Source organism: Salvia splendens, chromosome 2 (assembly GCF_004379255.2).
Source record: "Salvia splendens isolate huo1 chromosome 2, SspV2, whole genome shotgun sequence".
Lineage (NCBI taxonomy): Eukaryota > Viridiplantae > Streptophyta > Magnoliopsida > Lamiales > Lamiaceae > Salvia > Salvia splendens.
In genome coordinates, this window is record NC_056033.1 from 29,219,403 (window position 1) to 29,244,654 (window position 25,252).

The window sequence follows — 25,252 nt, forward strand, 5'->3', positions numbered from 1 at the left end:
TCCAAGCTTTAATTTGTCCAACAGCTAGTCGGTCGCTTCAGCATTCCGTTTCTCTCTCTAATGGCTCAGGAGATTCGACACTTCCAATTGAACACTGGAGCTAAAATTCCGTCGGTCGGGCTTGGCACTTGGCAGTCCGAACCCGGCCTCGTCGGCCACGCTGTTGAAGCAGCAATCAAGGTCTCCGCCTCACTCTCTATTGCGTATTTGTGCCTTTCTTTAGGTCACCTTTTTAGCGTCTTATTTGATGCTTTCGCAGAATCTCTAAAATCGAGTGTTGTGTTTATCGTTCTGATCCTAATTGTCTCGTCTAAGAAACTGTGAAATGAGTATCAAACTAATCTTATATATAATCACTTATTCTGATGTTTGATGGAGAGTATGTATGTATGTATGTTGTTAGTGTTTGAGCTCATCAAGATCGGATTGAGCTGGTGGAAGAATCAAGTCAGGAAATAGCCGTTGGGAACCAAAACAGGAACTAGCCGTTGGAAACGGTTATAACCGTGTTCGGCAAAAGGAGCTGTTCGGCAATTGGAAGCTGTTCGGCAAAAGGAAGCTGTTCGGCAAAAGGAAGCTGTTCAGCAATTGGAAGCTGTTCGGCAATTGGAAGCTGTTCGGCAAAGGAAGCTGTTCGGCGGTTTTCTTGATCGATACTTCTTAAGGGAGTTGCGATTCATTCCGGAACTAACAACAACAGAAATCAAAAGTGATAGAGAGAGAATTCAAGAGAGGAAGTGTTATCTTTCAGCTGTGCGTTTTTAGCTCTCGAAGCAAGAAGTTTTCGGGCGAGTTGAGGGTTTTCCATCTTGTAAATTCTTGAGAGTTTTGAGTGCTCTTATGTTTGTAATTTCTCGAGTGATCAATAAAGAAACACACCAGATTCTGCCCGTGGATGTAGGCTTACGCCGAACCACGTAATTCGCCTGTGTTCTTCCTTGCATGTTGTCATTTCATTAATTTTGCATTTCGATCATCACAACCGTAGGTTCGTTCTTCACAACGTGGCGCCGTCTGTGGGAAATTCGTCCACTGAATTGATCGAGAAGGCATAAAGTTTTGGGAGTTCTTTCTTTGTTTCCTCAAGAAGGCGCTCAACCTGTTTGAATAATGGCTGCAGCAAGGTTTGATGTTGAAAAGTTCACAGGCCGAAATGATTTTGGCCTATGGAGGCTGAAGATGAAAGCAATCTTGATGCAACAGGGTTTATGGGAAACCCTAAATGGTGGAGGCAGTAATGAGGAGGAGAAGCCCGAGCCTGATGAAAAGGAGAAGGCAAAGGCTCAAGACAGAGAGTACAAGGCATATAGTACCTTGATACTCAACCTCAATGACAGAGTCCTCAGAGAAGTTTCAAAGGAGGAGACAGCGGCTGGAGTTTGGTCCAAGTTGGAGTCATTATACATGGCCAAATCCTTGGCAAATCGGCTGCACCTGAAGCAGAAACTTCTCACTTTCAAGATTGCTGATGGAAAAGGTGTGTTGGAACAACTCGAAGAATTTGGGAAATGCATCGATGATCTTGAGAACATTGATGAAGAGATTAAAGATGAGGACAAGGCTCTGATGTTGTTGAATTCCTTGCCACCAAGTTATGAGCATTTCAAGGATGCTATACTTCTTGGTAGAGAGTCCAAGATTGGATATGAAGAGGTGTACTCTGCTCTAAAGCTCAAGGAAATCCAGAAATCTAATCCAAAGTCCACTGAAATGGTGTCTGAGAGTCTGAGTGTTGCTGATCACAAGAAGAATGTGAAAAGAAAGTCACAGAAGAAGCCATGGAAAAACAAGACAGCTGACTGGAAAGAGACCAGATCATGCCATCACTGCAAGAAACCAGGCCACATAAAGAAGAATTGTTGGGTTTGGAAGAAGAAGCAGGCCGAGGAAGAGAATGGCAAGAACAATGCTGATATTGCAGAAGAGTTGGTGGTCCCGGAGGCTCTGTGTGTGACTGAGGACATGGAAGAACTTCCATGGATCATGGATTCTGGATGTAGCTTCCACATGTGTCCAACTAGAAGTCATTTTGAGGAAATCAAGAATGCAGCTGGATCAGTTTTGTTAGGAAATGACCAGATATGCAGAATCAGAGGAATTGGGTCCATCAGGCTTAGACTTCATAATGGCTCCATCAGGTTACTCACTGGTGTGAGGTTTATTCCAGAGATTAAGAGGAATTTGATCTCTATTGGAGTGTTGGATGCAGCAGGATATAATTGCATATTATCTGATGGGATTATGAACATCGTCAAGAATGGTGATGTTGTTATGATGGCTGAGAGAAAGAGAAGCCTATACTATCTAAAGGCAAGTGTGGTTACTGGATCTGTGAATCTGGTGCAGGTATTAGACTTAAGAATGTGGCATCTCAGACTCGGACACTTGGGAGAAACTGGAATTAAAGAATTGGCCAAGAAGGAGCTGATTAAGCTGGAAAATCCCAATGAGCAGTTGGGTTTGTGTGAGCAATGTGTGCTCGGAAAGAGTAAGAAACTGCCCTATGGAAGAGGAATTCACAGCTCAAAGTCACCACTAGACTATGCCCACAGTGACTTGTGGGGCCCAGCTACACCAGCTTCATTGGGTGGAGGTAGATACTTTCTATCCATTATTGATGATTTTTCTAGAAAATTATGGGTGTTTATCTTGAAGGAAAAATCAGAGACATTCATGAAATTCAAGGAGTGGTGTAGGGAAGTGGAGGTGGAGAAAGGGTGTTCTTTGAAGTGTTTAAGAACTGATAATGGGCTGGAATTTCTGAGTGGGGAGTTTGATTCTTTCTGCAAGCAGAAAGGTATGAAGAGGCATAGGACATCTCCATCTAATCCCCAACAGAATGGAGTTGCTGAGCGCATGAATAGAACCATCCTAGAGCGAGTTAGATGTATGCTCTTTGGCTCTGGAATGGCTAAGAGATTCTGGGGTGAGGCTGTGAGTATGGCAGCAGTTCTCATCAATAGAAGTCCTTCTTCAGCTATAGCTTTTGACACTCCTGATCAGAGATGGTATGGAAAGGCCATGGATTATTCGAATATGAAGATTTTTGGTTGTATGGCTTATGCACACATCAAGCAAAGTAAGTTGGAGCCAAGGGCCTTGAGATGTGTGATGATTGGATACCAAAAGGGAGTGAAGGGCTACAGACTGTGGTGCATAGAGCCAGGAAATCAGAAAGTTATTATCTCTAGAGATGTGCAATTTGAAGAAAGTAGGATGCCATTTCTAGAAAAGGCTCAAGAGAGCCAGAGGCCATCTCATTCTGAGAAAGAACCAGAGCCTGAGAGGATGGTGGAGATGGGTGTTCCAGAACCTGAGGAGGCTGAGGAATCAGTTCAGGTGGAGGTTTCTGGAGCAGATAGAATTGCTGAGCCTGAACAGCAGATGGGAAATCATAGTGAACAAGAAGAAGCAGATGCTGATGTCTTGAACCCTGAAGAAGAGCAGCAGGATTTGGGTGACTATGTTCTAGCCAGAGATAGGGTCAGAAGAATCCCTAAACCATCTACAAGATACAGTGAAGAAGAATACTTGCTATATGCACTATGTGTTGCAGAAAACATAGAGTATGCAGAGCCTTCAAGCTTCAAGGAAGCTATGAGTTCTAAGGAGAGCAAGCAGTGGATGGAGGCTATGATAGATGAAATACAGTCCCTGATCAAGAACAAGACATGGGTGCTTGTGAAGAGACCTTCCACACAAAAACCAGTGAGTTGTAAGTGGATATACAAGAAAAAGTTGGAGGTTGGGAACAAGATTAGGTTCAAGGCTAGGCTTGTAGCTCGGGGGTTCACACAAGAGGAGGGAATAGACTATAATGAAGTATTTTCTCCAGTGGTAAAGCATGCCTCAATCAGAATTTTGCTAGCTATAGTTGCTCAAAGAAGTTGGTTTTTGGACCAACTTGATGTGAAGACAGCCTTTCTTCATGGAGAGCTTGAGGAAACTATATACATGAATCAGCCAGAGGGATTTGTGATACATGGGAGTGAAGATAAGGTTTGTCTACTAAAGAAAAGTCTATACGGTTTGAAGCAAGCAAGTAGACAATGGCATATCAAGTTTGATGAACATATGCAGAGTATGGGATTTATAAATTCCAGATATGATAGTTGTGTCTACTTCAAATCAAAGTCTGAGGGACCTGCTGTGTATTTGCTATTATATGTAGACGACATCTTGCTTGCTGGACCAGATAGACAGGAGCTAGATAGGGTGAAAGCCTTATTGAAAAAGGGATTTGAAATCAAGGATCTGGGGAGTGCTAGCAAGATTTTGGGAATGGATATATTCAGAAATGCAGATAAGAGGGTGTTGTGGTTGTCCCAAGAAAGCTACATTCAGAAAGTACTGCGCAAATATCAGATTGACAAGAGTAGAACAACCTCAGTGCCACTATCACAACAGACTAAGCTGTCCGAATCACAATGTCCCAGAAATCAGCAAGAAGAAAGAGAGATGAGCCAGATACCTTATTCCAACATAGTTGGGAGTGTGATGTATATGATGATATGCACAAGGCCTGATATTTCTCATGCGGTAAGCGTGGTGAGCAGATACATGTCCTGTCCGGGAAGAGAGCACTGGTTGGCTTTGAAAGGGATTCTCAAGTATCTCAAAGGAAGTAGTGATCTGGGAATAATGTTCAAATCAGAGAATGAAGGAGATAAGGATAGCATTATTGGGTTTTGCGATTCAGATTATGCAGCTAACCTTGATAATAGGCGCTCACAATCTGGGTACATATTTACCTTGTTCGGCTCCGCGGTGAGCTGGAAGTCTAATCTCCAATCCGTGGTGGCTCTATCGACGACGGAGGCAGAGTATATAGCTCTTGCTGAGGCAGTAAAGGAAAGCTTCTGGCTTAGGGGTATAGTTGGTGATTTTGGGGTGAAGCAAGAGAATGTTGTGATCAAGTGCGACAGCAATAGCGCGATTTGTCTCTCGAAACATCAGACATATCATGAACGCAGCAAACATATAGACGTGAGGCTGCATTTCATTCGAGATGAGGTTGAGAAGGGTGCGGTGAAGATTGAGAAGGTCAGCACCGAGCACAATGCGGCTGATGCACTTACTAAAGCCCTACCAAGATCCAAGTTCCGACATTGCTTGGATTTGGTTGGGGTGGTCCGAAATTTGTAAGTATGGGAAGGAAGGTGGAACTGGTGGTGATGGATCTTAGATTGCTCAAAGGTGGAGGATTTGTTAGTGTTTGAGCTCATCAAGATCGGATTGAGCTGGTGGAAGAATCAAGTCAGGAAATAGCCGTTGGGAACCAAAACAGGAACTAGCAGTTGGAAACGGTTATAACCGTGTTCGGCAAAAGGAGCTGTTCGGCAATTGGAAGCTGTTCGGCAAAAGGAAGCTGTTCGGCAAAAGGAAGCTGTTCAGCAATTGGAAGCTGTTCGGCAATTGGAAGCTGTTCGGCAAAGGAAGCTGTTCGGCGGTTTTCTTGATCGATACTTCTTAAGGGAGTTGCGATTCATTCCGGAACTAACAACAACAGAAATCAAAAGTGATAGAGAGAGAATTCAAGCTGTGCGTTTTTAGCTCTCGAAGCAAGAAGTTTTCGGGCGAGTTGAGGGTTTTCCATCTTGTAAATTCTTGAGAGTTTTGAGTGCTCTTATGTTTGTAATTTCTCGAGTGATCAATAAAGAAACACACCAGATTCTGCCCGTGGATGTAGGCTTACGCCGAACCACGTAATTCGCCTGTGTTCTTCCTTGCATGTTGTCATTTCATTAATTTTGCATTTCGATCATCACAACCGTAGGTTCGTTCTTCACATATGTATATAATCATATGCATACATTGTATCAAATAAATCTACCAAACACTGCACAAGATACATTCAAGTTTAATTGAGCTTTGGGAATAGGAGTGTCAAGTGTGCATCAGAATATATTCCTTAGTGTAGTGTGCATATTCTAAGTTGAGATTGGTAATTATTTTGTGTTATAATTTTATTTTTTTGTGTAATTTCAGCTATGTCTGGACTGCTAAGTTTGACTACGGTTTAAATATAGTTCTAAAATTGTGAAAATGTCTCATCTACATTGATAGAAATATCATACAGTATATACCCTTTTTTAATGTCTAGCAATTTCTGTTTGCAGAATGGATACCGTCACATTGACTGTGCTCGAGCTTATAACAATGAGAAGGAGGTAATGAAATTTTTTTCTGCAGCATATTTAAGAATCATGATCAGCTTTTATGATTGCCAGGAAAGATACATTATTCAAGTCAAGGGTAAAGAACTGTGCTGTAGTTAATGGTGGTAGACTGGTAGGCAAATAATGATGGACAACATTTGTGAGAATTTTGCTTCGAAAATCCGCTGTTAAGGACGTGGTCCTTGCTTGCAACTCTTCTCGGTCTTAAACTAAAATTTACTTCGAAGAAGAAACATAGAAAATAAATACTGATGCTCTGACATAGTTTATATGCTTGTATTGAGACATGTAGGCATGATCCCTTTCTGTTCAAGAATAATACTTATGCTAATTTAGAATTTATAGTAACGTATATAAGTCAATGGAAGAAATTAATTATCTTTAACATATGGTGAGTTTTTTCCTTCTCAGATTGGGTTGGTTCTGAAGAAGCTGTTTGATGATGGAGTTGTAAAGAGGGAAGCTTTGTTTATTACCTCTAAACTCTGGTAAGTATATATACAGATAAATACTAATATTTTTGGGATTTGTTTTTTTTTCTTGTTCTTTATTATAGTGAAGTTTTGTATATGGACTGGTATATTCTTGATTAAGTCTGTTATTAATGCGAATAGATGTACCAATTTATTTTAATTAAACTCTCTTATAAATGCAGGTCTAGAGACCATGCTCCTGAAGATGTACCTGGGGGACTTAACAAAACGCTGGAAGATTTGCAGCTTGACTATGTTGATTTGTATCTCGTAAGTACATTTTTAAGTTTTTTCCATTCTTTACTGAAGCAAATGGGGTGTTTGGATTCATTGTTTTATAGGTTATATATCAACAGAATTATCAGTGTATGTGCTTCTTAGAGTTGATAATCAAACTTGTTCATTTGCAGATTCATTGGCCAGTGCGGATGAAGAAGGACTCTGTTGGCTTTGCTCCTGAAAACCTTATACCTACTGATATTCCTGGCACATGGAAGGCGATGGAAGCGCTATATGATTCTGGTAAGGCCAGAGCTATTGGGGTTAGCAACTTCTCCATGAAAAAGTTGGGTGATCTGTTGGATGTAGCCCGTATTCCTCCTGCTGTCAATCAGGTGGAATGCCATCCTTCATGGCAGCAGACCAAATTGAGAGAATTTTGTAAATCCAAAGGAATTCACTTATCTGTGAGTCGATTTCTTAATTAATTTGATTGTTCATAATTGTTCATGTTTTCTTCACTTTGTAGATTTGTGGGGCTGAAATTTTGTTCATTATTGAACTTCTACTACTATGCTCTATTTGACTTTATTTTACTTATTGAGATCCCTAAACCCTAATCCTATACCGTCTGCTTGTTATATCTATTAGGGATATTCGCCGTTGGGTTCTCCTGGCACATCGTGGCTCAAGAGCGAAGTGCTCCAGCACCCTGTTTTAGTTTCTATTGCTAAAAAACTAGGCAAGAGTCCTGCACAGATTGCTTTGAGGTGGGGTTTGCAGATGGGTCACAGTGTACTCCCAAAAAGCACTAACGAAACAAGGATCAAAGAGAATTTTGACATCTTTAGTTGGTGTATACCGGATGACTTATTTTCCAAATTCTCTGAAATCGAGCAGGCAAGTTCTCAAATTTCTGGTCAACTTCTATATAACTCACATATTTGTATATTTTGTTTGATACTGGATTTGGCAATAGTCTGTTGTTGAAACATTTATTGCTTCAGAGTGACCTTAATTTCTCCTATGCATCTTATGAATTTCATCTCACTTCATATCTGAAGTGTAAACCAGATCTATCTCTAGAACTTGTGTATCTTATGTGCCGTAAATATATTTCCCTGGTTTATTGGATTCGTCTTGTTTGAATACCTTACACGGCATCTAATAACATAAATCATCGTTGTTTTCTTGATGTTGCAGGCAAGATTGGTTAGAGGCACTTTTGCTGTCCACGAAACACTCAGCCAGTACAGAACAGTTGAAGAACTGTGGGACGGCGAGGTTTGAGTGAGCTCAGACAAGTTAATGGAGTTGGTTGCTTATCAGTGCTAAGATTTATGAACTGGGCTTGTCTAAACGTTATAGGCAGGAGACCTTAAATAAGAAACTGTTGTTTTTATCTTGCTCACATGTATAATTACATTGAAGATAAATTTGAACATGCGTTAGACTATCAATTGATTGTGAATTCAAGCATTGGTGCCCCTGCCAAGACATACCCAGAGTTTTCAACAAGGTCGGGTGGACTCTGTCTAACACGGCCCAAGCCATCAGAAAAATAAGCGGGCTTGAGTTGGGCTCATTGGTTGAAGTGGTGAGCTATAATGAGGAGGCAGTTTTCAAACTCATGCCCATCAGAAACTCAGCTCAGCCCAAGCGTGGCTTAGATAAAGCCCAAGGGTATTTTCGTATTAAAAATGGCAAAATGACCAATTTTGAGATAAACCCTTAGTCTAGGGTTGTCTGACGATATTTTTAAAGTCCAAGGACTATGGGCGAGATAAACCCATAGTCCAAGGATCATTTTTGTAGTTCACTCTATTTTAAATTTTTTAATTATTTCTACACTATTTTTTAACATAAATTTTAATTGTGTTTATCCTAATATTTAATGTTAATATATGTTTTTCAAAATTACATATTATAACTGAATTTTTCTAAAAAAGCAATTGCAATACGATAAATTTAATTAAAAATAATACTCATTTGATGTAATTTTAAGATCATGGAAATGTTTGTGAACTAAAATTTTACAAATAGTTTAATCCTTTTTTTTTTCAATATGCAACAGTTTGATTTATACTCCATTCCTCCTATTAAAAGAGAAGAGGCACAAGATTTAAAAGAAAGATTTAAAAAAATGTTCATGATGTTATTATCAGACCCAGTCACATCAGCAAATGCATGGTAGAGTTATAAATGGTGGTTAGTATTTGGATACGACGAGCCTCTTTTATCCGTTGGTGAAGACGCCTCTCCATGCATGCACTAGGGCCATTTTTATCATTTCTAGTGATACTTCCTAACATCTAGGGGAGCAGACTAGTGATGCATCTCTGCATGTTTATCAAATACTAGGCACCGTCGCATCCAAAAAGGCATATCCAAACTTCATTGTCGATCATATATTGTGACCTAAGCTTTTATTTTATTTTTTGTGGTGGAACAAAAGACAGACAGACTGTCATCGTATTCCGAGAATGATGACAAGGTTTCAAATAGCAGTATCAAACTACATTTATTCCCACCTCTCAATGAAATCACATTCTATACAAATCACAACATTTAAATTATATCAACATTTAAAAACATATGTATAAAAGCATTAATGAGAAGCAACAAAAGAGGCGGTTGGCGGCGTTGGGAAGCCTGGGATAATCATCTGTTGATGGCATCACACAATCTTGACCGTTAAACGAGATCTTCCTAGGAAATCCCCACCCTTCCTTAAATGTAAAGCCTGTATCTTTATGCATCAATATTTCCGTTTGTACATTCCCATTCTTCCCTAACTGCACAAGCCTGTCGTTGTAATATTGAATCCCATAAAAAACCCCACTATCATCTGAAAATTCAATGAAAAAGGTATTGAGATTGAAATACTCACTTTCACCCTCCAATAATGCGTGTAGCTCTGCTTGATGTGCCAATGCACCATTATCGGGCACATGTGGCTCGTGCACTGCACCACCGGCTCGTTCCGACTTAGCTGCAGCATTGTAGGACCCGACACCCCTGCCCTGCACATTCAAATAATATGTAAATCCTATCATAATTATTACTCTTGTGTTATCAGAATCTATACAATTAATTCATAGGAAAAATATTGTGACACATTGAAAAAAGGTTACGTGACACATTGAGATTTAGCCTCATCCTGGCAAGCACAGCTACACATTGGACACTTGACGATGGTCTCATTGTAGAAAGCCGATAAGGAAACGCAGCATCTTGGTGCAAGCGACGCACGAAACTGCGAATACAAACATGTGACATTCCACGTTGATGCACCAAACAAAACATAATAATTTAAAAAATGATAACAAAGAGAGAAAAAAAATGAAAAAGGCATACTCCCCCGTCTCATGTATTTGAAATGACACGTGAATTAATGTACAATTGGTAAAGTAAAAGAGAATAAGAGAAGGGTGGTTAAAGTTGTGTTCGTGGATAGTCCACATTATTATTAGTGTTTTATGGTGGACCTAGTGGTATAAGCGGTAAATAAATTCATATATAAGGGTAATGAATTGGGAGAAGTTTCCATAAATGGAAATGCTCATATTTTTATGGGACAGACGGAAATTAAAAGTGCACACATTTTTATGGAACGGATGGAGTATATACTAAATGCCTGAGTGGTTCTTCGGCCTTGATCTTTAGTGAATTTGGTGGGCGGGACTTGAAAGGCCTCACCACAGGTGTATCCCGGGACGCCAATGGAGAAGGCGGTTGGCACCCGGGTGGTGCGTCGCTGGGGTCTGCAATCCCGACGTGCATGAGGAAAGCGAAGACGTATTTGTTGGGATGCTGAGTGATGGATGTGAGGATTCCGGCTCTGCAGCAGTTGGCGACCTGCATGGAGTAAGGTGCAGCGGGCAGAAGGTCTATGATGACGGGCTCCTTTTCGCAGCAATGTGGCGCAACTTTGCCTCTGAAGAAGGAGCAGTTCCCCTGCTCAGTCGCCTCTGCCCCGAACATATTCCATATTACTTCGCTTCCTCCCCATCTCCAGCTTAGCTTCCATCCCGGCTCCTCGATTTGCCGGAATAGCTGGTAGTTCATTATCGATATTCTTATCTGCCAATCGTTTGATAGGGAAGATAGATAAGACAAACTATATATGAAAAAAATAAAAATAAAAAATACAAGCATTTTAGGCCAAAAATAAAAGAGTTATCTACCCTAACAAACAACGATACGTACATATTTTGAGGAATCGTCGTTTTCCTGCAAGACATCCCATGTGATAGTGATGTTTCCATTGGGATCCAATGGATCATAAGCATCTGCATTTCAACTGAAACTAGCTATCATAACTGCTTAATTAGCTATTAAATTTGTTAACGTCACAAAAATTAAATCTCACATGTTGGTGACATGAATCGCGCACACCATAATAATAAACTAATCACCAAGATTATATCTAATAATTTGTGCTTCATGACAAACGAACATGGGATTACTACCATTAATCTCACACCTCACAAACAAATACAAACATAAATCAAATCTAAAATGTGTGTGTTAATATTTTTGAAACAATTAGTTGGAGTTAATGAATTGTTACCAGTTGTGATAACTAACATAAATACAGGCAGGAATGCGTCTATACGGGAATTATGCATTCAAAGATCATAAATTTCGGTAGATGCCGTTTTGGTTAAAGTTTATCAACTTTTGTTTCCTCCTTCATATGAACAATTCCTTTTTGTTGCATTCTACTATACTATTGATGTACTCCAATAATTTATTATTTAATGCTTGTAATAACTTCTATTTCCTGTCGTAATCATGAATATATATCCACTAGTCTTTTTGACACATTTTGTAAATTAAGGAGAAATGATTTTTTGACATCATACTAGAGAGTAAATTTAATTTTTGTATTAAATTTAATTTTTGTATTAAATTTATATATAGTTTAATGAGGGTGCGTTATATTGCTAACTTTTTAAGTTGTTAACTCATCAACACCGTGTATTAAAAATGTCAATACGAGGACATTAAAATGTCAACAATTAATGTCAAAACAATTTATTGAAATGTCAACAAAATTATGTGTTGACATTTTAATGTTATTGTGTAGCAGAGTTAGCAATAATTTTGTTGACATTTTAATGTTATCGTGTAGCAGAGTTAGCAATTGATCACACCCTTAATTTGATATATACTTTTTTGCCCCTCTCAACCTATTTATTTGTTTTAGTTATGGTTCATGGGATTTGCGAAAAATAAGCGCCACCCGCATATAATTCTGTTTCCATTATTTTAATATATTTCAGTAGTCAAAATCTATCTTTCTTCTTTTCGAATTATATAGTCCATTAACAAATTTCGTCTTCGTAGATTTGCTCAGTTCTGTTTTTTCTATAACAATAAAAAAACCCATTCGCATAATTATTATCACCTACAGGGACGGAACCAGAAATACAAATTAGCCGATGCTGAAATGTAATAAAATAATAATATTATTAAATTATTTAAAATAATAATAGTAATATTTAAAAGAATAGAGCAAAATTGGTGAAAAAGAATTTCTCGGTTCGACAGCAGTGTAATTGTTTACACTTGGGCTTGTTCAAAATTTAATACTAGTCCAGTCCAGCAAACACAATAAAAGTTAAGGCCAAACATAACTAATAATACTAGAAGTACAATTATAATCATCTTCTTTCTCAATTTTTTGTGCGGCACATTAAACATTTTGGATTCAGTGCAATGACGACGGGGCGCCAGCGCAGAGGGAGACCATGGGTGGGAAGTTTCTGCGACCGGCCAAGCCCCCGCTGGAGCGGTGGCTTGGCCGCTGGTGGTTCCGTCCCTGATCACATAGTACAAATTACAATATGCATCTAATCAATTCTTACGTGGTTTTTTTTTAAATGCAAATTCTCTATGTAAATTACAATACTAATTTAATCAATTCTCATGTAGCTTTTAGAACAACTTTTAATAAATTATTTGCTCAAAACTGACATTTTCATGATTCTTAATTTATAGTTAAAACACGATAAAAAAAATTAATTATTTGAATTCATGTTTTATTTTAGTTTATACAATTAATATTTTCTTTTTTTATATATAAATATATATTAAAGTGCTTAGCTCAATTCATTATGGTATGAAACAAATGAATTTTGATAAGTATATGATAGGTTACCTACTAATTGAGTTTTCGGTTTAGATTTTAAGAATATCTCAATTCTAAATTATTTGAATTCTTAATTTTTTGTTACACTTGACGGAAGAAGTAGGAGTACCAAGTTTGGCAGCCACGTTTCACGAAAGAGGGTATCTAATCCTCAAACACGTTTGCTTCCCTTGCTAGAGAGGAAGAGGTCAATAAAGCCATACACGGCCAAGGCAAGGAAGAGGGCATCTCGTTGATTACACGCCGTCGAATCATCAGTGGGAAGGAGAAGAGGAAAATATCAAGGTTGACGTATTCCGGATTATGGAGATGAGTCCCCAACCCCGACCAACTTGTGGTGTTGGGAGTAAAGTTTGCGATGATATTTCTAGTTTTTTTTGTAATGAGTATTACTATGTCTTGAATCTGCATAGTTTAACGCTAGCCAAACGGTTTCTATTTTAGGCCTAATTGTTATATTGGGTCTAGCATATCCTTTGTGTGCACGTAACTCTGTAATCTGAAAACAATATAAATACAATTTGTTCTCCGTTTCTTGCCCGTGGACGTTGCCAATATAACGTTGGTGAACCACGTAAATTCCGTGTCTCTTTGCATTTCTGTTTGTCTCGATTATACAATTGGTCTATTCTGTATAGAGTAGAAAGGTGATTGATCCTCTTGTCAGGATAAACCCTCTCGTTACTCTAGCTATGATTTTGGTGACTCGTCATTTTTTAACTACTCTATCGTCCTCCTATGTCGCCTCATGAAATCAACCAATTCTTTAATAACTGAATTGTTTTACTACTGCCCTATACTCATTCATGTGATGACATATAATAGTATTTTTTTTCTAGAATACTATACTCCTTTCGTCCACCAAAAATACGGCATATTTGTTATTTTTGGTTGTCCATGAAAAATAGAACACATTCTAATAATATGGACTATGCATTCCACTAACACTACTTCTCTCTTATTTTTTTCTCTTTTTTCTTACTAATACTCCCCCCGTATTTAAAAAAATAGAAACATTTGAAATGGCACAGGTTTTAATGCACAATTGGTAAAGTAAGTGAGAAAAATTGGTAGTGTCAGAGAGAGGAAAAGAAAAATGAGTAAAGTAAGAGAGAGGAAGAGAAAAAGTAGTGAAAGTAGAATTAGTGGATTGTGGGTCCATGCCCTAAAATAGAAAGATTTTAAAGTTTCTATTTTTTAGGAACAACTCAAAATGGAAATGGTTGATATTTTAAAAAAACGGAGGGAGTAATATGGACCACACATTCCACTAACATTACTTTTCCCTTACTTTTTTCTCTTCTCTCTTACTTTACCAATTCTACATTAAAACTCGTGTCATTCACAAAGAATCCTATTTTTCGTGGACGAAGTGAGTATATACTTTCTATATTTATCATTACTTTTTTAATATTTTTTTTATATGATCCACATTTTCTAAACTCATTTTCACTAATATTTTATTATAATATTAAATAGAACTCAAATTTCACTAGTTTTTAAACCACTTTATATTACTCACTTCATTCCATGTTAATAAAATCATTTTTCTAATTGAAAGTTCCAATTTAATTGAGTTAATTTTTTTTGGCAAAAAGTAATTTTAGCGCTATTTTATTCTCTCTTCATTTATCTTACGAAAAATATCTGTATTAACATGAAATCATAGGGAATACATTTGTCAAAGTGTGATTGCATAATTAATGAGAACGGATAGAGTATTATTTTTGTGATTGCATAATTATATTTGTCGAAATGAGAGGAAAGGAAATATCTGCAGGAAAGATAATCGATTCACTCCTCCCACATTCCAAAATTGTTTAGGATTGAAGAAAATGGGTTTCGCCGTTATGAATTCACCGGTTCTGCGATATCCATGCTATACTTGTCTCTTCACGTCGTCGCTCCAACACCCACCCGCATTCAATTTCAATCCAACCTCGCTTCCTCATATAATTAGTCCCAAGGTGCGTCCACGTCGCTCCCATTAATACTATTTTCATTTCTTTCCTTAATTAAACCCCCAACTTTTTTTAGGAAACTTTTTTAGATTGTTTAATATTTGTAGCACTCATCAGGTTTTGAGCTGCGATTTTCGTAAACGCCGCGCCATTACCTTGATTTGTCAAGCGACGGCGGATAAATCTGGTGTGTCACTGTCTGGGAACAGAATGTTGGTTAGTTTGTGTGATTGAATGCTCATAATTTTGATGAATTATTTATTCTAGGGAGGAATTGAGTATGATGTTGAGTTGAGAGGTTTGTTGTTGGACTTGGTAGGTGTTCGTCCCGCCGCACCCTTTAATTAAGCATTGGATTTCAGTTCTTCGGAATGAGCAGACGCCTTGTCCTGTATTCAGTATGTCCAACTTTTGCTCAAATTTTGTTACTTGAAAAATGCGTTGGTTAGAAGAGTTCATGATACTTAGAGTTCATGATACTTATTATCACGCAATCTATGCACTCTGTTTAGCAGACACAGTTACAACTTTGTGCATGCCCAATATTCATGATATATAGGAGAGAGAGAGAGAGATGAACTAGACTACTTTTGAAGATAAAGAATAACAATTTTCTAGCACGAAGCATTCATTTTACAATTAATGATCTAAACCTCAAGAGTTGATATTTTGTTCAACAATAATTAACTTAGCAAGCCAATCATCAACGTGGAGCAGTGGCGGATCTAGGGGGGGCAGGAGGGGGCGGTCGCCCCATCCGTGCGACTATTTTCCTCTTATCGGGACGTAAAATTACCATGTCCGCCCCCTCCGTTTGCCTCCGGTGTTGCCACGAACAACGAAAATAATAGCCATGTCCGCACTAAATCAAGCTAATACTATATATTCCGCCCCCTCCGATTCCGGATCCTGGATCCGCCACTGGAAGAGGTGAATCTTGAACTTTAGTAGTAGTAGTTTACTGAATTAGGTGTGGAATATGCTAAAGTATTCCAAATTCATGAAGGTTTCTTCTTGCAGGCTTCCTTGTCTTGTTGTTTGTTTCGTTTTCTTTTTATTCTTTAATTGTTCGACTGTGCTGTTTCAGAGAACGCTATGGCGGAGCTTGGGAGGTTGCTGATATATGAGGCATCAAGGGAGTGGCTGGTTAGCTTTCACAGCTCCCATTTTACATGTTAACATGAAGTAAAAAAGAAAGGAGATAACTTTGATGACAATGCACGAATATCATGAAATGGGAAGACTGCATAAGCAATGTGAACACTTGTAGTTTATTTAGAAAGTATTTCAAGCATAGGCTTAAGCTTATTACTAGAGTATCTATCTTTGCATATGGTAATAAGTTACAAGTTTTGTGTTTTTATGAATTACTGGCAGCCAACTATCAGCGGAGAGATCCAGTCGCCAATGGGTGCTACCGCAGTGGAATTTATTGATCCAAGAGAACCCATTTCAGTTAGTCTCTCCCTCTCTCTCAAACACACACACACACACTCTGTCTTCCATCATCATTCTTCTTTCTCTTCCAACCTTTTATATAATTCTGTTGTTCTTAGGTATAAATTATACTGTAATATGTTGGAAACAATGTGTGCATGCGCATGCGTGCGTATGTATGAGTTTATGGCTATAATTTTGCTTTGGTAGTTGGATTTTGGGCTTAATACTTGAGGCAATCATTATCCTACAGATTGTGCCCATATTGAGAGCTGGCCTGGCTTTGGCAGAGCATGCACCATCAGTTTTGCCAGCTACAAATACATACCATTTAGGTATGGATATGTTGTTTTTCTTATGATTACTAGAAAATAGATTGCATTTCAATCATTGCATGTTGTACCACTAACTACCACTTTTCCCTCTTGGAGGGTATAACTTTTAAGCACACTGGTTATGGTTTCATATTTAACGAATTCTTAGTTGTTTATGTAGTTGTCTACTCATGCATTATCTTTGATCCACTGATTTATTAATTTTGTATTTTGATGAACTCATGTTTATCCTACTTAAATTGCCTTTTCACTGGATCTTTGCATTTTATTTGAACTAATAATGCTAGGCATCAGCAGAAATGAAGAGACACTTCAGCCATCTGTATATTTGAACAAGTAAGTGCCGTTTGCAAAAAAACTTTAGTGGGGTTAAGTAGATCAAATGTGGTCTATATGTTTCAAACCCTATCTAGTGCATTGTACTCTTAATTATAATTGCACGCTCAATTGAATGTTTTCATTTGGATAGATTTGCCTCCAGTTTCTTCCTTTTTTGAATAGTGAGGTCAGGGTTTTCATTAGTCCAATCGACTTTCTACTTTTAAAACAGGTTGCCAGATAAATTTCCTGAAGGTTCTCGAGTTTTTGTTGTTGATCCCATGCTTGCAACAGGTATAGATTTTCAGATATCATCATTTGTTATTGCTGATATAATACAAATATTTATTGTCCTGAGATTTACTTCGAAGGTAGATTTAGGCAAGTCTGCAGTTTGGTATTCGGTTCGAATCAATGCTACATACTAAATATAGGCTGCCCTTCAGCTGTAAGAAAGCCTTCTCTATGTACAGCTCATTAGGTGGGCCACATATAGAGAGGAGTTATGCAAATCTATGTAAAGTATAGCTATGTGGTAATAGGTTAAAGCATTCAAAGAGCACAAAGGATTTTATCTCAATGTTGCTGCATGTGTGCACTTCAGGTCATATGGTTTAATGTTTCTTCTCATAATGTTTCAGGTGGTACAGTAGTTGCAGCTATACAATTGATAAAGGACCGAGGGGTTGACAATCAGCAAATAAAAGTGGTTGGTTTTCAATGTTAACAAAATGCTTCTATCTTAATTCACATTTGTAGCCATAACATTGTTCGAATCATCGGTTCTGTTTGTCATAAAATCCTAATGATTGCTGGTTTCCAAAAGCACGGGGCTCTGACAGGAATCGCCCTGAGGTGGCTGGGTGAGCGATATTCAAGGGGCAAGCCTGGGGCGATTTCAAATGCCTGAACTCTTCAAATCTTTTTTCCTAAAACAACTCAAATATAATTAATGTTCAAATCCGATAGTCTCCTACTTCAACTTAATTTCTTGGTGAATATCACTGGAAAATGAGAACCCACATCTGCTAGGCGACCTGCCTGTCACCCAGTGTGCCCCGCGCTCCTGTCAACACTGGTTCCACATTTTCTTTTCCCACTGCATGTACAATATTCACCGGTTGCATGAATTGTTTGATACAGATAGCCGCTGTTGCTGCTCCTCCTGCCCTTCAAAAATTGAGCGAGAAGTTCCCCGGGTAAATATAACTACATATTATCTGATTATACTAAATTGGGATCCTATATTCTTGCTTTTGCAAGGTATGGGTTAAGTAACCCTCTTATTGTTTCTCAGGCTTCATGTGTATGCCGGAATCCTTGACCCTACCGTAAACGAGAAGGGGTAGGCTAATATTTCAAGGGAGCTAATCAATCGCTGCATGGCTTGCTTACATTGAGTTCCTTTTATTATTTTTGTTCATTTCCTAATTGTCATTTTTCAGGTTCATAATTCCCGGACTTGGAGATGCTGGAGACCGTAGCTTCGGCACATAAATCTGGCTTTTAGCTTATTCTTCCCTTTCTTCATCACCCCCAATTTTGTTTTAAGCAAGGTACGCCAGTCTCTGCCTAAAATTTTCCAACTTATTGACTACTCATGAATAGAAATGAGTTTGATAATTCATTGAAACCTGGAAATCATTCAATGAAAAACGTTAGTACAATTTTGTCACTGACTTAATTTAATTGACTCTTGTCTTGTCTTCAGGTAATTCTACCTTGTATTCAAATCAAGCCCACCGGTGATCACTTACAAAAAAAATATTTTCTACCATCACAAATATCATTCAGTTCCATATAATTTTGCATGTGGCTTGAATTTCATGTCCTTATATTATTTTGATTTTGTTACCTTTGTAAGGCACTTTTTATACTCTGCATATTTGTAAATTATTTTGCGGCAATCATGGCAAATAATTATATCACACATTAAAATTAGTAGTACTCCCTTCGTCTGCATTTAGAGTTTGACACGAGTTTTTAGAAATATAAATTAAAGTGGATGGAAAAGATAGTCGAATGTTGAACTCATTTTTATACTTCTTCTATCCGTCAAAAATAGTCTTAATGTTTTTAATGAAAAAAATGTATTAACACCAAAGGAACTGTATAAGAGAGAAACGGAAAAGAACCAACTCTAATCCATCTACAACATGTAAAGCAAGAACCAATCCCTAATTTATCTATCTTTGCACTATAACCTAACAGCCAGGAAGGTTAAACAAACTAGACACCAAAATATCCACCGTCGCAGCTGCAGGCGCCAGTCAACAAGATGAAGCGGCGGCTTGCTGCTCAGGCAACAGAAAACCAAACCAATCAACAAGATGAAGCCACATGCTGAGGCCAAAGCTTGAGCCCATTGCTCATAATATCCCATCACTTTCGCCTCCACCTTTAGTTATCTCAGCTGTTGCTGGGTCCCATCCAGGATTATCTCTGCATCTAATGTTGAGAGTTGAGAGTGCGTGGGCTGTATATATATGCGTAGCATGGTAATATTATTAATTCTTGAAATCTAGGAGATGATCATGTAGTGCTGGTGAGACCTAACAGCAATACTGCCGGAAATCTGCCTTAATATACCAACCAAATTTCAATTGCATACAGCTATATTTAATTGCAGTTTCTTGTAGATTTGATTAATCCATGCTCTAACGCCATAGATGTCGTCTTCAAAGAGCTTATAATAATGGTTCTTTAATGAAAAGAGCACTGTAAAATTAAGGATTTCTACATCATGCGTTGGCCAGGCCAGCTGATCATATATTCTTAATTCCCCTGTTTTGTGCCTGCGTTGTTATTTCCTTTAAAAAGTATTTTTCTTTTGCTTTTTTATTACTTATCATTTGTTTATGACCTGATGTCTGACCCCATGCTTTCTTAATTAATTTATGAAAAGGGCTAATCTCTCTTGTTGACGTGTTGTCATTCCACAACCGACTTCATGGTTGCACTTTAATATGTTTGCAATTGCATATTCTCGTAATGTCACAAGCAAGAAAAACTAACAAATTCAGTAAGCAATAAAACACCACAAAAAAGCATCCCAAAAATACATGTTTCTAACACAGTTTAGGTAAAAGTTGCTATTACTTTATACACTGATAACAGGACTTTTATACAACACAATAAGAAATCTTTGAATATAAATTCCAAAGATTTCTCAATACTAAACCATAAGGAATCCAACAGTTTTACAGTGTTCTATCTGTAATATTTGCAGAACATGCTCCATGAGAATTTGACAGCCACGCAGAAGTGAGCCGGAGAACATAACACACCATCTTCATAAGCACACCAATCCCACAAGTAGAATGGGAAGCTGAAAAGGATGAGGTATTTCATTGGTCAATATGGTGAAGATTAATATGAACAAAGGTTTATTCATTTAGTTCACTCGGGTGTGACTATCGAAAAAGTAAGGAAGATATGCTTGACCATGTCAAATTATCATCCTTGGCTTGTTCCACAAAAACTCTAGATTTACCAAGCACAGGAATGGAACATATATCAGGGAAACCAAATGTACATGTTATCTTATGACAATGAAAAATACTATGGTTATGTTTCTTCTCAGAGAAGAGATATTCAAAACAACCTTACAACAGAATGTATCAATGTAGATATTCATAAATGTGAAATGGCCAACCATATATATACTCGATTTCCTAGAAGTGGAAGGTGAATACATTGATAGTATAAAACTATCTCACAGGTAGCTTTTACATCCATGCCGTATATTTAATTTAAAACCCCCAAGACTCTTACAATCATACATCATATGAAGTTGCAAAATGAAGTAAGGATGTCAAGAAGCACTTTGTACAAAAACAGATATGTTAATATCCAACTGAGGAGACCACAAATAACACTATGACCATATATGAGACTCACCTGGCTGGGACAAGTATGCAAAATTTAACTATACCAATTCCGAAGCTACCCTGACAATTTCTAAGCAACTTTTAAATTCTGGAACTGTAAGATATCCATTTCATACGTAATGCAACAAAATGCAATCATAATCAATTAAACATATAAAAATATATTGTTTGAGGTAAATGTAAAGATTAGATATTATGCTATTCTCAGGGTAAAGAAACTGACATGTGCTCAGCTACCACAAGCTACAGCTCACTATAATTGCGCCAAACTGCACGGAATTCTTCACGGAATGTGTTCAGCCGAGCTTTCAGGTTTGGCGTTCTAAAGCTAGCATGAATGAGGGTGGCTGAGAGAGAAAGAGGTCAGAGATGTACAAAAGCTTCAACCCAGAAAAGTATATGAAACTAATGCGTAAATTTACCAAGTAGACCAACAGTGAATGCCCACAAGACAGTAACAATGCCACAAGAGATAAACCAAAGGATGCAGCTCACTGCAGAGAGAAGTATTACATATTATTACCAGCATCAAGCTGTTACTTAACAATTGCCAATAAATAGGTCTAAAAATCTCATACCTATGGAAAATGCCAAGGAAAATATCCAGCGTGGCCATCCACATATATGTATGGATCGTCTAGAAGATGGGCGCCCACGAATAACAGGCCTAGCTCAATTATAACCCTAAGTTAGGAGCATAATTTAGCGCTAAACAATTGCAGAGATGTTTAAATTCTTACGTAAGGGGAGGCCTCATTTTGGCAGCTAAATGTGGTGAAAATTGACGAACAGTTCTTGTAACTTTCTCATTAAAAGTGCCTGCAAAGCTAAATGCACAAATATCTCGCAATATAAGAAAGCAGAGAACAAAAACAGCATATCCAAAAAAACATATGATGTCTAATCAAAAGCACTCTGTGTTACAAAAAGCACAGGTCTTGCAACAATGTAATCCATACCTATCATTTAGGAAAGCAATGCTCAGAGCTGCCATTAGAGCTGCAACAATTGCTAGCGGCCTCCTCAGAAACCCCATCCCTGAAATTACCACCATAGCAGTATAATTCAAGCAATGAAATGATCGTGTGAGCACGCACACAAACAATCATCCGCCATCACTGTCTTACCAAGAATGAAAACAATCATGATGAAATAATTGGTCCGGTAACTGCAAAAATTAGATGATAAATACAAAAGAGTAAGGATTGCTCTTCAATAACAACTGAAAAGTATAATTAATGGAAAGCTAATATAGAAATTGAAGAAATGAATCGATGAGAATAAAGCATAAGGAGAAGGATCGAACTAGTAGAGGTTGCATTTGAGGCGACTGTTCCATTTGGCATAAGAGCGCGGAGGAGTGAATCGGGAGAAGAACTCCGAGAATGGACGCGGCGGTGACGACCAGTCGACTTCTCGCAGCGCCTCCACCAGATCCTCAGCAGTGACGTTGCTCCAATCCATCCGCCCGGAACAATTAACTGGGAGAAACCCTAGGCAAGGCAGCAGCTGCCAAAATAGAAGAGGACAAGGAAACAAAGAGAAAAGAAAATCAATGGATTGAAGAAAAAGGTAACGCTGCTGACAGAGTGGTGGAATTCGTGTTTGGACTAAGTTGGGGACAAGTTTGAAGAGAAGGAGAGAGAGACGATCAAAAGCCAAAATGAAGGAATGTCTGAGCCCGGGTTCGAACCGGGGACCTCTAGTGTGTGAGACTAGCGTGATAACCGACTACACCACCCAGACATCATGTCCAAGGCTTAATGAAAGTAAATTATGGCTATATTTATTAGCCTAAATTATTAGTTTTTTTTTTAACTAAGAAAAGAGTAAAGTCCAAAATTGGTCCTGAATATATGGTCATTTTACAATTTTGGTCCTAAATTTTATCTTTTGAATTTTTGCATCCTAAACATTTCAACTCGGATCACAATTGGTCATCCGTTTACAATTCCGTCAATTTCATAACAGTCAACGGGTTTAACCCAATTTTAACCTATTAAAGCTCTTAATTATGATTTTTAATTATTTTGAAATTAAAATCTTATATTCTAAATTATTCCAAATTAAACCTAATCAAAGCACTTTTAATTAAAGATTTTACCTTCACGATAAGGAGCTTGAGACGCAGGTGGCGGTGGCGGTCGAGTATCAGTCAGGGTCGGTGTGTTTTCACTCGACGGAGGTGGATTTTCAGTGGAAGGACGAGCTTCATTTGCATCTGAAGGAATGGGCTTGGAGTGTAACCCCTTCTTCCTCCTCTCGAACGTCCACCGACAGGCGCGAGGGTCACCGTGGCAGCGGAGATACGAGTTAGTCAACTACAAGGCTTCGCCGAGAACTACTCTAATCCCTCATCCAGGAATGGGATTCGTGGGCGATCGAAGTGAGGGGGGAGATGGAGGGTGATTCGTCGCGGGAGAGGGAGAAGACGATTCGTTTTTGGCTAAGTGTTAGGGAATTTGTTTTAATTTCATTTTGTTATTTTAATTTCATTTTTTTAATATATTTATTGTTAATATATTTGTTTTGTTTTATTAGGAGTAAATTAGAATAATAATTAATGATATAATTAGTGAGTTAAAAATCATAATTAAGAGCTTTAATCGGTCAAAATTGGGTTAAACCCGTTGACCGTTATGAACGGAAGACCAATTGTGATCTGAGTTGAAATGTTCAGGATGCAAAAATTCAAAAGATAAAGTCTATGACCAAAATCGTAAAATAGTCATATATTTCAGGACCAGTTTTAGCCTTTACTCATAAGAAAAATACAATATATGGAAATTATTAAAAGTTTAGATTTCATAATTTTTTTTAATAGTTTATTTTGATCATAAGAAGTAATATTAATTTACAAATAAAGAAAGATTGAATAGATAAAAAAATGTATGAATATAACCATTTTCACTCCTTATTACATAAAAAAGTTTAGATTTATTTTGATGATAAGAAGTAGGAGTATAATACTATATCAATAGATAAAGAAAGAAGGGAAACATATCCATCTTCACTTCCCATTAACAAAATATAGAAATAATGAATAGATATAGTATAAAGGGTTGAATCATAGGCCTTTTTTGTTAGACTAACAACTTACGATTGAGTTACTAATTTCGTATAACATTTACTCCCTCCTTCCCACCTCCCTCTTATTCCTTTTTAGTCCGTCCTAACAAAGTTGAGTCATTTTTTTTAACAAAAGACAAAACATCTGATCACTCTTACTTTATTACATCATTTACTTTACTATCTCTTATTTGTCCTACTTTTTCATCTCTCCTATTTATTTAATATAAATTCTTAATCTTCGTGCTCAAAAGTTTTGTCTCAACTTTCTTGGGACGGAGGGAGTATTGAAATTCTATACGTGGAGGAGGGCAATCACACTATATTTTATAGACTCTAGGAATCGATTAGGCTCTCCGGATGATTGGGAGGGGATGGTCGCACCCTCTAATCCTCTAGATCCGCTACTGAGGAGAGCACTAGGATCCTTGCACTATTAAATTAATGACATCCCTCCAATAACAACAGTTGGATCTTAATATGTATTGTGTAAATTGTATCAGAACGAGCTAGGAATTCTGTGGATGGCTCAAAAATATATAAAAATATATTTTAAGAATATAAGAAGGGACAATATATAAGGATATTTCAATAAAAATTAGAAATTAATGATCAAAATAGCATGTATAAATTTTTTTTTTGATGTGAGACATCTGCAACTTGTGGAACTACATTACATCCGTCCCTAAATTGTATGAACCCAGGTTACTACAATGGGATACGTAGTTGCATCGCAAGGGTGTTTATGTCACACAACATTAAATAAGTGTGCTGCGATTTTTTTGGGAGAATTGAATAAACGTCTCCCTCAACCTCTTAGAGCATCCACAATGAGACTGGACTTCACATAGCCTCACATAGCCTTCACACTGCCACATCATCAGCACTAAAATTCTCATGTCACATCAACTGGACACCAAATAGCCCTCACATAGCCTTCCCACTACCTATCCACATCACTAATAACAATTATATAATTTAATTTACAATCGTATCAACATACAGAATTTAATTTACGAGACAAATACGAGAAATTCGAATAATACTATTAAAATTTAAAAAGTACGTTAATTTAAAAAAAAGTACAATAATTTTAAAAAAAGTACAAAAATTAAAAAGTACAATTAAAAAAGTAAAAAAAAATCACTCCTCGTCGCCGTCCTCGTCTCCGTCGTCGCCCAGCCCTTCTTCACTGAACGAACGAGGGGTCGGGA

General features: G+C 37.7%; 4 protein-coding genes and 1 non-coding gene across 6 annotated transcripts; 2 read left to right on the forward strand and 3 right to left on the reverse strand.

Annotated features, from left to right (window-relative positions):
• Positions 1 to 8,350, forward strand: LOC121792117 (NADPH-dependent aldo-keto reductase, chloroplastic-like). The gene is made up of 7 exons (XM_042189939.1): positions 1 to 180; positions 6,120 to 6,170; positions 6,591 to 6,667; positions 6,835 to 6,922; positions 7,063 to 7,338; positions 7,523 to 7,771; positions 8,075 to 8,350. Exons 1-7 carry the CDS (start codon positions 61 to 63, stop codon positions 8,159 to 8,161), a joined length of 948 nt encoding a protein of 315 aa, XP_042045873.1. The 5' UTR covers positions 1 to 60; the 3' UTR covers positions 8,162 to 8,350.
• Positions 8,351 to 9,521: 1,171 nt separating this feature from the next.
• On the reverse strand, positions 9,522 to 10,946 carry LOC121780399 (COBRA-like protein 7). Of its 2 annotated transcripts, XM_042178008.1 has the most exons (4): positions 10,571 to 10,946; positions 10,006 to 10,127; positions 9,762 to 9,894; positions 9,522 to 9,676 (listed from the first exon to the last, which is right to left on the reverse strand). In XM_042178008.1, the coding sequence occupies exons 1-4, from the start codon at positions 10,937 to 10,939 to the stop codon at positions 9,623 to 9,625; spliced, it is 678 nt and encodes a 225-aa protein (XP_042033942.1). In that variant the 5' UTR covers positions 10,940 to 10,946; the 3' UTR covers positions 9,522 to 9,622. The 2 variants fall into 2 exon arrangements, with proteins under 2 accessions (XP_042033942.1, XP_042033932.1); XM_042177998.1 differs by having other exon boundaries at positions 9,522 to 9,894.
• Positions 10,947 to 14,763: 3,817 nt separating this feature from the next.
• Positions 14,764 to 19,026, forward strand: LOC121764007 (uracil phosphoribosyltransferase-like). Its single transcript, XM_042160104.1, has 13 exons — positions 14,764 to 14,995; positions 15,107 to 15,205; positions 15,309 to 15,387; positions 16,077 to 16,135; positions 16,367 to 16,444; positions 16,680 to 16,761; positions 17,049 to 17,097; positions 17,312 to 17,373; positions 17,721 to 17,788; positions 18,223 to 18,278; positions 18,377 to 18,424; positions 18,525 to 18,635; positions 18,791 to 19,026. Exons 1-12 carry the CDS (start codon positions 14,864 to 14,866, stop codon positions 18,574 to 18,576), a joined length of 864 nt encoding a protein of 287 aa, XP_042016038.1. The 5' UTR covers positions 14,764 to 14,863; the 3' UTR covers positions 18,577 to 18,635; positions 18,791 to 19,026.
• Positions 19,027 to 20,090: 1,064 nt separating this feature from the next.
• On the reverse strand, positions 20,091 to 22,646 carry LOC121764016 (PRA1 family protein A1-like). The gene is made up of 8 exons (XM_042160111.1): positions 22,276 to 22,646; positions 22,097 to 22,137; positions 21,929 to 22,007; positions 21,710 to 21,796; positions 21,548 to 21,636; positions 21,392 to 21,463; positions 21,193 to 21,316; positions 20,091 to 20,407 (listed from the first exon to the last, which is right to left on the reverse strand). Exons 1-7 carry the CDS (start codon positions 22,431 to 22,433, stop codon positions 21,213 to 21,215), a joined length of 630 nt encoding a protein of 209 aa, XP_042016045.1. The 5' UTR covers positions 22,434 to 22,646; the 3' UTR covers positions 20,091 to 20,407; positions 21,193 to 21,212.
• On the reverse strand, positions 22,642 to 22,715 carry TRNAV-CAC. Its single transcript has one exon. It is a non-coding gene; the product is annotated as a tRNA-Val (tRNA).
• Between the last annotated feature and the right edge of the window lie 2,537 nt (positions 22,716 to 25,252).

Excerpts from the sequence above, each read along its gene's own strand:
- LOC121764007 (XM_042160104.1), top strand. The coding sequence starts at position 14,864 with ATGGGTTTCGCCGTTATGAATTCACCGGTTCTGCGATATCCATGCTAT. Across the intron at positions 14,996-15,106 it reads CTCATATAATTAGTCCCAAG|GTTTTGAGCTGCGATTTTCG; the intron begins GTGCGTCCACGT and ends AGCACTCATCAG. Across the intron at positions 18,279-18,376 it reads TTGAGCGAGAAGTTCCCCGG|GCTTCATGTGTATGCCGGAA; the intron begins GTAAATATAACT and ends ATTGTTTCTCAG.
- LOC121792117 (XM_042189939.1), top strand. The coding sequence starts at position 61 with ATGGCTCAGGAGATTCGACACTTCCAATTGAACACTGGAGCTAAAATT. Across the intron at positions 181-6,119 it reads CTGTTGAAGCAGCAATCAAG|AATGGATACCGTCACATTGA; the intron begins GTCTCCGCCTCA and ends TTCTGTTTGCAG. Across the intron at positions 6,171-6,590 it reads CTTATAACAATGAGAAGGAG|ATTGGGTTGGTTCTGAAGAA; the intron begins GTAATGAAATTT and ends TTTCCTTCTCAG.
- LOC121764016 (XM_042160111.1), bottom strand. The coding sequence starts at position 22,433 with ATGGATTGGAGCAACGTCACTGCTGAGGATCTGGTGGAGGCGCTGCGA. Across the intron at positions 22,008-22,096 it reads CATGATTGTTTTCATTCTTG|GGATGGGGTTTCTGAGGAGG; the intron begins GTAAGACAGTGA and ends TGGTAATTTCAG. Across the intron at positions 21,317-21,391 it reads ATTCACTGTTGGTCTACTTG|CCACCCTCATTCATGCTAGC; the intron begins GTAAATTTACGC and ends TTTCTCTCTCAG.
- LOC121780399 (XM_042177998.1), bottom strand. The coding sequence starts at position 10,939 with ATGAACTACCAGCTATTCCGGCAAATCGAGGAGCCGGGATGGAAGCTA. Across the intron at positions 10,128-10,570 it reads CGTCCCGGGATACACCTGTG|TTTCGTGCGTCGCTTGCACC; the intron begins GTGAGGCCTTTC and ends TTGTATTCGCAG. Across the intron at positions 9,895-10,005 it reads GCTAAATCTCAATGTGTCAC|GGCAGGGGTGTCGGGTCCTA; the intron begins GTAACCTTTTTT and ends TTGAATGTGCAG.